Genomic DNA, 12,533 nt, shown 5'->3' with positions numbered 1-12,533 from the left:
CCCCAGGCACATTCTTTGCACAGGGTCCCTCTGCCCTCTGTGTCCACCCCTGGTTTACAGACAGTCAACTTGTCAGCAGCGAACACAGAAAGTTAGATTTTAATGGTAGTTTGTGCGTGGATGACTTTAAACGGTCTCATTACAACTTGTACCTTATCTATATAATTGGTGACTTCCAACATCTTGCGTTGAGTACGCTCCAGGTCAGAGTCGTGCTTCTGGAACTGAATGTAGGAAACACATATCAATGCAAATATACACATAAATGTCCCACACATAGCTGTTAGATCCAGCTAATATCCAGATATTTTGTGTGACTGCCCTTTGCCTTCAAAACAGCATCAGTTCTTCTAGGTACACTTGCACACAGTCGAAGAAACTCAGCAGGGATGTTCCAAACATCTTGAGGAACTAAGCACAGATCTTCTGTGGATGTAGGCTTGCTCAAATCCTTCTGTCTTTTCATGCAATCCCAGACAGAGTCAATGATGATGAGATCAGGGCTCATCACTTCCAGGATTTCTTGTTCTTCTTTACACCAAAGATCGTTCTTAAAGGTATTGGCTGTATGTTTGGGGTTGTTGTCTTGCTGAAGAATATATTTGGAGCCAATCAAACACCTCCCTGGTGATATTACATGATGGATAAGTATCTGCCTGTATTTCTCAGCATTGAGGACACCATTAATCCTGACTATAGATGAGCGAGTACACTCGCAAAAGGCAATTGCTCGAGCGAGCATTGTCTTTAGCGAGTATCTCCCCCGCTCGAGACTGCAGGTTCGGGTGCCGACGCGGGGGAGAGCGGGGCGGAACGGAGAGGAGATATCTCTCTCCCTCTCTATCCCCCGCTCCCTCCTGCTGACTGCCACTACTCACCGCTCCCAGGCGCCGGCACCTGAACCTGCAGTCTCGAGCGGGGGAGATACTCGCTAAAGGCAATGCTCGCTCGAGCAATTGCCTTTAGCGAGTATACTCGCTCATCTCTAATCCTGACCACATGCCCAACTCCATTTGCTGAAATGCAGCCCAAAACTTGAAAGGACCTCCACTGTGCTTTACTGCTGCCTGCAGACACTCATTATTGTACCTCTCTCCACTGTACGTCACTACTGCCTGCGGACACTCATTATTGTACCGCTCTCCACTGTGCTTCACTGCTGCCTGCAGACACTCATTATTGTACCTCTCTCTACCATGCTTCACTGCTGCCTGCGGACACTCATTATTGTACCGCTCTCCACCGTGCTTTACTGTTGCCTGCAGACACTCATTATTGTACCGCTCTCCACCATTCTTCACTGCTACCTGCGGACACTCATTATTGTACCGCTCTCCACTGTGCTTTACTGTTGCCTGCAGACACTCATTATTGTACCTCTCTCCACCATGCTTCACTGCTGCCTGCGGACACTCATTATTGTACTGCTTTCCAGCCCTTCAGCACTGAACAAACTGCCTTCTGTTACAGCCAAATATTTCAAATTTTGACTCATCAGTCTAAAGTACCTGCTGCCATTTTTCTGCACCCCAGTTCTTATGTTTTCATGCATAATTGAGTCACTTGTTTCTACGTCAAAGATATGGATTTTTGGCCACAATTCTTCCATGAAGACCACTTCTCCAAACATTAGCTTGGTGCGCCTGGGTCCCAATGGTTTCTGTCATCTCTGAGCTGGTGACACTGCTGGACATCTGGTTTTAACCCCTTGAGTGGCGGGTTTTCTACCACCCTGTCGTGCCCACCAGGGCAGGTTTTTTTAAATGGTCTAATCATTGAATTTCAACTAATTTTGCAGTTGCGTCTCAAGAGCCATAACTTTTTCATTTTTCCATTGACATGGCCATATAAGGGCTTGTTTTTTGCGGGACAAGTTGTGATTTTTTAAACAGGAGGGAGGAAAAAAAGAAATGGGGAAAAAAGAAAAAAAGGGGCCATGTCATTAAGGGGTTAAATAATGTATTAACTTCCTTCTCTGGGTCATTACGACGCATGGATACCACATGTGTGATTGTATTTTTGATTTTTTACTAAGTAAAGGGAGACGAGTGTTTTTAAAAATTTTTTTTTTTTGTCCCTTTAGGGGACTTCCACAGGGACCCATCAGGACCCCTGATCACATTCCGGGGGTCCGATGGTGACAGCCCTTTACATGCTGCAGTGACAGCCCTTTACATGCTGCAGTCACATAGACAGCAGCATGTAAAGGGTTAACACAGCAGAGATCGGAGGTTTTCTCTGATCTCTGCTGTAAGAGCTAGTGCCTAGCTGTCCTCTGACAGCCAAGCACCAAGCTCTCTCTGCCACAGAGACCATCGGCTTGCTTCTGACAAGCCGATGGTCTCTATGGCAACCTGTAAACAAAGCAGGAGATTGCCGGCATATCGGCAATATCTTCTGCTGGTTTTTCAAAGCCCTTGCTTTGTTCTCTGTGGGTCTGTGCACGCAGAGCACACTGTCACAGCTTGTGGCATTGTGCTCTGCAGCTCCCATAGTGATACATAGCCCGGAAATCTTCCGGGCTATGTCACTATGAGCAGTGGAGCTTGTCCCGGAAAATTTCCAGGCGTGCCACTCAAGGGGTTAAAGGAAGGGAAGTGTGTTGTGTCTTTCATCTGCTGCACTAAGTTTCCTTGCCCGATCACTGCGTATAAGGTCCTCAATGTTGTCCGTTTCTTTGTGCTTCTTCAAAAGACCTGGAACAGCACATCTGGAAACCCTAGACTGCTTAAAAATCTTTACCTGGGAGAGACCTTGCTAATGCAGTATAACTGCCTTGTGTCTTGTTGCTGTGCTCAGTCTTGTAATTGTGTATGACCTGTGACATGAAACTGTCTTCCACAACCTCACCTTTGTAGCAGTCTGTCTTTTCCTCATTCAGTTTTAAGCCTCCTACACAGCTATTTCTGTTTCAGTTAATGACTGTATTTCAACCTACATATGAAAGCAATGGTTATCACTTGTTTGGTATAATTGGTTAATAATACACTTGATTATAATCCTACAAAACCCATGACTTTGTACAAGAATTGATGCTGTTTTGAAGGCAAACGGTGGTCACCCCAAATACTGATTTGATTTAGATTTATCTTTTGTTCATTCACTTAACATTTTCCTAATTGACAAAAACAAAAACTATTAAATATATCTATTTTTGAAAAACTTTGTAGCATTTTTGCCTTATTTGTCTAAAACTCTGGCACGTACCATAGTTTTTAGAAAGTCTCAAATGGTAGGAGCAAAAATTAGTCAGAAAAAGACCCCAAGCTGCTTTACCTCAGTGTAGTCGGCGACTAGGTAAAGCTCCACACATCTGTCCCCCTCTGCATCTTCTCTCCTCACCTGCGGGACACACAAGAGGTCTGCTTCCAAACTGTAGTAATGATAGGAATTTAAAAATGTACAGGAACAGGCCATGAAAATCACTCTACAGGTGGCGGATCGCTGACGTCATGTGTATAAGATAATGGGACAGGGGGGAGGGGGGACATTAAATAAAGTCCCTGAATTTTCCTCCTGTGAAGGGTTTTAATACCCTATGCAGATATGAGTGGGATTTCCTCCAGTCTATTCACTTTATGGTTGCAGTATACATTCAGCATATGCTTTAACTGAGCACAGAAATATCTCCCTGAAGGCTTATTTATACGAAAGCATTCCGATGACGGAAGACGTCCGGCAGGGTATTCTTACTGTACATTACTTGCCGATCTGTTGTCGAGTGCCTCTCCGGCATGTCACATAATGCAGCACTGGGTCTAGCCAGCAGATGGCGCCATTGTAAAATGGCAGAAAGAGAAAGCCCCCTAGGAAACCCTGAACCCAAAATTGAATTTGCAAAGGGTTAAACTAATTAAACTTAATTGCCCATTGAAATCAATGGAAGCATACTTCTTGCTTGATACACATTATCAAAAGCCCAACAAACAGCTTATCAGTGGGGATCCGCACCAATCAATAGTTAAGAGGTGGACAATCCCTTTAATATTCTTGTAATTAACAGTAGGAGGACATTATCCCCCATGTAAGTCACACACAGAAAGCTAGAAGTCTCCTAAGGGGAATATAGGTCCTCGTTCACTCTCACTTTTACGGTCTAAATAAGAATCCACTATGAATTTTAGCAGACGCTTCAGCATCCGGAGGGATTCTCCATTTCCAACCCGCAGAGAGTAGATTTATCTGAGGACACAGAATGACATACGACAGACAGATGTTACATCTCTGAAATATACAAGATCACAGATCTCCTGGACCCGTACAGTATGGACGACTCCAAACATCTGCACTGCTGCACCAGATGGCGGTCTAATGAGGGGGATGTGGTGTGTTTGGATGTATCTGTGATGTGAGACATCCAAAGTCCTGCAACACTAATGAATGCCAGATAACGGACATCTGCTTCTTACATGGATGTCTCCAGAGTGTAAGAGGAGAAAGAGAATATTCTGAAGGAAATAACGCTATCTAAGGGCCTTACAAATCTTATGCTTTACAGTCACAGAGCCGGGTGCCTAGTTACTGCCTATCTTAGATGTTTGGGGTTGTGATGGAAGAGATGCCGATCCAATAGATTCCAACAGACGAACTAATTTGCTGATTATTTGCTTACAAAATCAGATCTGGAAACGTCAAATTGAATTTATTTTAATGAGCGGCAGCTTGTAGAAGGACTCCATTCAGGTACATTTAGAGGAATTAAGAATTAGAAGCTATGATTGATGCAGGTCCTACCTCCACCCCACATGGTGAGGCAGCTTACGCATCCAGGGGGACAATGAATGGTGAGGTGGGAAAGCAAGTCGACGGTTCTTTGCATTCACTTCAATGGGAGTCATGGTATCAGCCAGGTCGGACATGTGCCGCCACGTCTGCATTCATTCTCCATCTGGATGCATCGCCAGGCAACGTGGAGGTCAAGAGAAACCCTTGCTGGACATATGGGTAGGTCCCAGAGGTGGACATGTATCTATTAGACATTTATGGTATATCCTGTCTAAAGGGCCTTTTACGTACTAAGGCCTCATGTCCACGGGTAAATTATTATTTAAAATCCGCAGCGTTTCTCCCGCACGCGGATCCGCGCCCCATAGGGATGCATTGGACACCCGCAGGTAGTTAAATACCTGCGGATGTCATTTTTCCCGTCAGGCGCGGATCCGCGTGTGGGGAAAAAAATGGACATGCTCCATTTTCGTGCAGGCACATCCGCCGGGCCGAAGAAAGAACATCCGGCCGTGTAGGAAGGAAGATCCGCATCGTCCGGAGCAGGTGAGTTTACTTCTGGTACAGGTCTCCCGCGGATCCGGACGGCTTCCATAGGCTGCGGATCCGCGCCTGACGGGAAAAATGACATCCGCAGGTATTTAACTACCTGCGGGTGTCCAATGCATCCCTATGGGGCGCTGATCCGCGTGTGAGAGAACCGCTGCGGATTTTAAATAATAATTTACCTGTGGACATGAGGCCTTAGGCTGCTCCACACATAGAGTTACGCCACGGTAATCGCCATATAAAGCTCCCATTGATTTCAATGGTGGCTTTGCAGACAGCGTTTGTAAATCGTGGCGTTCGAAAACGCCTCAATTTTCGAGCGGTGTCTGTTCTATTTTACTGCGTTTAGCTCATCTCATCTCCCATCACAATGATGGGGTGCGCTAAATCCAGCTGTCGGAGGCAGGAATCTGCAGCAAAATGAAACTGCGGGGTTTTGACGGCCGCATGTGTGATACTGGCCATGTTTTTGCCATATGATCGGGCCATGTGAAGTAGATCCCCACCGTACTACTACTGATGTCCTATCCTGAGGATAAGTCATCAAACGTAAAAGTTCCAGAATACGCCTTTAAGGTGGGAATACCCCTTAAATTTGATGTTTGTAATACATTACCCATAGAAATCCATGGGGTCAAACTGTACCCCTGTATGCTTCCCATCTCCAAATATTGCATGTGGTTGTATGGGGAATATGCCGTAGAAATACTGTGGATGTATAGTTGAAATTTGCATAGGATTTAAAGGGCTATGCTCAGGATAAGATATCAATAGTTGATTGGTGGATATCCACTGCTCAGGATCCCTGCCAAGCAGCTGATCCCCGGGCCGACTGTCAGTATGTACAGCGCTGGAAACAAATAGATATTTAGTACCTATTTAGTACTACAGGCACAGCTCCCATTGAGATCAAACAAGGCGCTGTAAAACGGACAGCACTATCAGATTCCAGTGCTGCCTGCACTGCGAACGGGCCCAACGATCAGCTAATCAGCAGGGATTCCGAGCGGCGGACGCCAACTATCGATGACTTGTCCGGAGAATAGATCATCAGTAGTAAAAGTCGAGGACAACGCAGTTAACGGATTTTGCACTACAATCACCCGATGATGATGAGGAAGATGACGGTAGGTGTAGTTGGAGAAGTGCTGTCCTGCAGAGTCTGAGTGTCCACATTTGCGTTTTTCCACTTCAAGATACTCCGCTCTGTAGATGAGATGTCTGTCACCGTCCCCCGGCATTGGTTCCAACACATAACTTATCCCATTGCCGAGCGTTATAAGTCCCCTGCAGATACAAGACTGGACATTTACTCACAGAGACAATATTCCACAATATGCTGAAATGGTAATCATATTCATGAATATGCAAATTATGCACAATATGTTGATCACTGCAATAATTCACTGAATGCATGAAAACACCATCCGATGCTCTGACGCTCCACCAGGTCAGACGCAACACCTCACATTAAGGGCTTATTTACACGAGCGTATACAGAACGGCGTTTTCACGGCCGCCCGATATACGCTTCCATCTAAGCTGTCCCTGCCCCTCATCAGCTCTCTGCTTCTCTCCTCCATTCCGGCGTTTGCAATGGAAGGGGCGGAGCAAAGATTCGCTCTGTCCCGCCCACTCATATTGCTGGCTAAGGACAAGGGGCAGGGAGGGGGCCAGAGCTTAGCTCCGCCCCCGCTCACTCCTATTGTAAACTGCTCAGAGGGGTTTTAAACAATTCCCACTTTCAAACAATCATTTACTTTCCCATTGACATACGAACTGTCTGAGGGCTTGTTTTTTGTGGGACGAGTTCTAGTTTTCAATGGTACTATTTAATGGACTGAAAAACTTTTAACCCGTTTAGGAGCAGCCACAGTAAATTTGCGGCGGCTGGTCCTGGACTTAGAGCACCGCCGATAGTAAAAGTACGGCGGTGCTTTAAGTCTCCTGCCTCTGCAATCAGTCAGAGTCAGGAACTGGTTATCAGCTGTTAGTGACAGCTGATAACCCGGAGCAGAAGGCAGGAGGGGTTTTTAACCCTTCCTGCCTTCTGCTTCCCCGATATACAGTGGGGAAAGTGAAAATAACATGTACTTTCACTACGGGAGCCTTAGGGGGTCATGTGACCTCCTGGGATTCCCTGCTACTGCAGAGCTGGAGGGTCAGACTAGACCCTGGCTGCTCTGCAAGTGACTAATGTCACCACAGAGGTTGCTTTCCCCTGTAACTAGGGCTCCTATGGACGCCCCAGCTACAGTGGGAAAGTGTCAAATAAAGAAAAAAAAATATATATATGAATGTCCCCCAGAGGTCTTCTATGACGTCATGGGGGACACAGATAGTAAAAAACACAATTACATAAATAAGTAAAACAAAATAACAGAATAAAACAACAATACATACAAAAGAAAGAGAATAACACAAAGCAGACGCCAACAAAAACCGTCGCCGTATGCGCCCTATAAACCAAAACCATACATATATATCAAAAGGTCCGAAACAAAGAGAGGAACCCATTCCCATACTTTATTTTAGTGTAAATATAAAAATAATTTTTTAAAAATTATAAAATGTTAAAAAAAATGATTTTTTTAAAAAGATATTTTTTAAAAAGTCGTATATGTCACGGAAAAAAAGACGCAGCAAAAATAATTTTGGTAGCTAAAGGAAAAAAAATGGAGCAGTAAAACCGCCACATGGGTAAAATCCCTAAAGTGTCTGGTACTTAAGGTACAAAACAGCTTGGTCCTTAAGGGGTTAAAAACTTCTGAGTAGAGTGAAATGGGAAAAAAACCACACTTCCGCCATCCTTGTGGGGGTGGTCTTGTTTTTATAGCATACACACTGCAGCAAAAATGACATAACTTATTCTGTGAGTCATTATGATCATGAGAATATGACATTTATATAGTTTTTTTATCCGCTGTACTACTTTTATAAAAAAAAATAATATATCTTTGAGATAAAAAAAATTTCTGTTGCTATCTACTGACCGCCATAACTTTATTAGCTTTTCGTTGATACAGGCCTGTGTGAGGGCTCATTTTTTGAAGGCCGTCCTGCAGTTTCCATTGGTTCCATTTTGGAGTGCATGCAACGTTTTGATTGCTTTTTATTAATTTTTGTCTGCTTGACTAAAAAAATAAATTCTGGGGATGTGTATTTTTTTCCCTAACATTCATTGAGAGGAATAAATAACGCATTACTCTACAAGATCGAACTTTTATGAACGCCACGATGTTTTGTTTTTTTTGAATCGCATGTTTTATTATAAATACGGGAACAGGGTTTTGTTTTCAGGCTCCAAGATGTCCAGTTACGTCATTGAGGTTCACGGTTTGTATGGATGGGGATCGGGGGTCAATTCCGCTCCATAAAATGTGGGTTACGGCTGTTTCTTACAGCTGGCACTCACCCGCAATAGCTGTGTTCAGCAGCACCACTAAGCAAAGCTGTTAACCCTTTAAATGTCCTGATCAATGTTTGAGGGGGGGTCCCGAATGCTACCCCCCCACCCCCCACAATGAGATTGCGTAGTGCCGTGCTGTTGCCATGGCAGCCGTGGGCCTTCTGAAAGCCTGCGGAGTGTCTTGATAGATTTCCTGTTAGATTGCGGTGTAATACATCATACTGCAGGAGCGATCAAAATATTCCAAGTAAAAAAAAATGGAAAAATCAGTTTAAAAAAGTTTTATTAATTATTTGAAAATATAAAAAGGTAATACGTTTTAAGCCCCTCCCCCATTATTTTATTAAAAGAATCTAAATTTTAAATTTGGATAAAAATTTTGGGATCACTGCGTCCATAAAAGTCCAATCTATCAAAGTAACGCATTTTTTACCCTGCACCCTACAATTGCGCTTTTTTGGTCACCTAGTCTCTAAGAAAAAAAATGTACCGTGTATACCAAGTTTTTCAGCACAAAAAATGTGCTGAAAAAGCCCCCCTCGGCTTATACTCTAGTGAGGTAAAAAAAACCTCAATTCTCACCTATCAGCCGGCGTCTGTGTCCTGACGCGATGCTTTCCCCGGCGGTGCGGCCAGCTGCTGCATTCTTCTCCCCACTGTCTCCTCCCTGGCTTGCTTTTAAAATCCCCGATCGAGTGCCGGCCAATCACAGCCGACGGTGGATAAACGGATCACAGCCATTCAGAATGACATCACTGCCTGTGATTGGTTTATCGAGCGCCAGCTGTGATTGGCCGGTGCTCAATCCAATCACAGCGCTTACGGCGGGGATTTTAAAAGCAAGTCAGGGAGAAGACAGCAGGGAGAAGAATGCAGCAACTGGCCGCACTGGCGGGGAGAGCATCGCGCCGGGGACACAGATGTCGGCTTATAGGTTAAAAAAAAGCAATACTCAACTATCAGCCGGCGTCTGTGTCCCCGGCGCGATGCTCTCCCCGGCGGTGCTGCCAGGTGCTGCATTCTTCTCCCCTCTGTCTTCTCCCTGGATTGCTTTTAAAATCCCCGCCGTCAGTGCTGTGATTGGATCGAACGCCGGCCAATCACAGCCAGTGATGTCATTCTGAATGGCTGTGATTGGTTTATCGAGTGACGGCTGTGATTGACTGGATTGGCCGGCACTCGATCCAATCACAGCGCTGACGGCGGGGATTTTAAAAGCAAGCCAGGGGGAAGACAGCGGGGAGAAGACTGCAGCAGCTGGCCACACTGCCGGGGGAAGCATCGCGCCGGGGACACAGACGCCGGCTGATAGGTGAGTATTGCCTTTTTTTTTTACCTACCATATACTCGAGTATAGCTAGGCTTATACTTGAGTCAATAAGTTTTACCAATTTTTTGTGGTAAAACTTATTGACTCGGCTTATACTCGGGTATATACGGTAATAAAAATCAAAAAGTCAAATACACTCCAAAATGAAACCTTGTGCTCCCATATATCAGGGAAGGGGGTATAGTTCGATAGGTGTGAACGCTGATTGGGGGATATAATGCTGCTGTCAGTCTTCACAATGGACAGATTGGCCGTAAACCTGCCTCCACTTCTACATGAAGCGGTCATCATCAATACGGTAGTATCTAAATCTATCAGAATGTCACCGGCTGTGGATTGTGGATCTGCTCCTGCATGACGAGGTTAATCCGTGCATCGTGATGGTTGTTTCAGTGCTCCCCTCCTGCTACAATTAGGAGCCTTTTGTTCTGCTCACCACCATCTTCAAATTCAATCCCCAGTTGTGGCATCTCACTGAGTTCCTGCCACATTACGACATAACAACCCATGATCGCTACACAGCCCTACGATTAAACCTTTAGTAAACTCATCTATTTCATTGGATAGTTCTTGATGGTCTCTCAAAAGCATCTTTACTCCTTAATCTTTATCCAGACACAAACAAAAACAACAATAAGCCATTTCTGTCTTAAAAAGTTCCAAAACTGCCTCAATCTGCATAACTTGTTTGTATGCACAAACCCTGAAAATGACATAATGCTGCGACAAAATCTTCATGGTGCGACATTTTCCCTGTTAGGCCGTGTACATTCGAAATGTTCTTGCCCAGAGAGTATAGGTGGTGGCGCTGTTGCATTTGTCTCTATGGAAAAGGCTTGCTGCCGGCAAAGTGGTGAAAAAAAGTATTGCAAGTGCAATTGTAAAAGAAATTGCAGACTGCGGCGAGTTGTTATTTATGCGATTCTCTACTAGTTTAAATTAATGTCACTCTAAGTTGATCGTTAAATGAAGGAGACTGCGATGTTACAGCTGCGTAACATGTCAGTACACATACAATGTTACAACACCTATTCCTTTTTAGCATGGATTGACGCAGTTTTCTCTCCTTACCTTATTCCTGAGCAGGTGCTGACGGTAACGCTGGAGTCATTCTGTCCACGAACAGCTCCCTGGTAATAACAGTGGTCCTAGAAAACAGGAAAAATTACCTTCAGGTAAAGCAACGTACCCATCCCGGCCACCTTCTGCCCCGCGGCTCCAAACAAAAAGTTTATTACAACTACCCAGTTTCCCTAAAAATAAGACATACCCTGAAAATAAGACATAGCATGATTTTCCAGAATTTTTGAGGATGCAAAATGATTGTTCAGGCTTTTTGAGGATGCTTGAAATATAAGCCCTACTCCAAAATTAAGCCCTGCTAACAGTTAATTTAAAAAGTCGATTTAAATAGTGTCCAGGCAGCTATACATGCAAAAAAGTTAAACCTTTTTGAGCAAAAATTAATATAAGACACTGTCTTATTTTCGGGGAAACACGTTAGTACAAAGAACAAGTGTCTGGCACACGGATTGTTTCATTCATTTTACTAAAGGGATTCTTTGGAATTTAATATCTGTGCATAGGGGAAAAATATTTTTTTTAAATTGGATTCTGGTCCCATTGCCCGTCTCATGTATCCGCCATTACTCTTATTTCTCCTCCATGCAGGCTAATGTGACGGCCATGGGAGATGACCACCACAGCCACAAAGATGACATCACTATAGACACAACATCACTGATCCGCTGTGGTTGGGAACAAGGTATTGCATCGCACAGGGTTTTCGTGTGATGCAACTTTTACAGTAGCAAATCCTACTACAAAAGCACTAAAATAAGCCCTAGCTGCATAAAAAAAACATATACATCACCTAAGAAGCGCTGTCAGCTCCGGCGCGTCTTCTCCCTGGTCTCCGGACATTGTCTTCAGGCATTTCTCCCTGGTCAGGGATTTGTAAATCCACGCCTCCAAGAAGCGCTGCCTCTGATTGGCCCAAAAACGTAACAAGTAGTGCTACAAAGTCGCGTAACTTTGTAGCGACACAAAATTGCGTTATCGCCGCCAGAAAATGCAGCGATCTCGCACGGACCACCGATGTGATCGCGCTGCGGTTGTCTCACATCCATATCGCGTCGCCTGCGTGGAAGCGGCCTAATGGATAACTTTTCATCCTAACAAAGTGCCTTTAAAGTGACATTCCCGTTTTAGGATAAAGTGCTGTCCCTGGACCTCAGGGTGCGAGGGACGTATTACCTGCAGTTGATCTTCGCGGACGTTCCTCCGTTCTGGGTGCAGTTTTCTGGTGGCCAATATGGCAGCCACCATTTACTAAACACAGTATGCGCTGCTCTGTGATTGGCCAGTGCTGATCACGTGAGCAGCGGTGGCCAATCACAGAGCAGGTATAGTGCATTTTTAGGAGTAACATTGCCCTTAGTGTTATTAGTGATAAGGTAGTCTAAAGATGGAGGTGACCATCTTAGCCACCCGAAAACAACAACTTAAACTGTAAGAATA

The 12,533-nt window shown here is 44.6% G+C and overlaps 1 protein-coding gene across 1 annotated transcript in view; it reads right to left on the bottom strand.

Moving 5' to 3' along the window:
• Positions 1-12,533, bottom strand: part of ADAM19 (ADAM metallopeptidase domain 19) — a 95,837-nt gene that overhangs the window by 34,361 nt on the left and 48,943 nt on the right. The window contains exons 5-8 of the mRNA XM_066589199.1: positions 11,085-11,161; positions 6,378-6,561; positions 3,277-3,342; positions 153-224 (exon numbers count right to left, since the gene is read on the bottom strand). Of these exons, the coding sequence (XP_066445296.1) occupies positions 153-224; positions 3,277-3,342; positions 6,378-6,561; positions 11,085-11,161 (399 nt within the window). The remainder of the gene's footprint in view (positions 1-152; positions 225-3,276; positions 3,343-6,377; positions 6,562-11,084; positions 11,162-12,533) is intronic.

The sequence above is a fragment of the Eleutherodactylus coqui genome, chromosome 2 (genome assembly GCF_035609145.1).
Source record: "Eleutherodactylus coqui strain aEleCoq1 chromosome 2, aEleCoq1.hap1, whole genome shotgun sequence".
NCBI classification, from domain to species: Eukaryota; Metazoa; Chordata; class Amphibia; order Anura; family Eleutherodactylidae; genus Eleutherodactylus; species Eleutherodactylus coqui.
This window is presented reverse-complemented; position numbering and strand designations above follow the sequence as displayed.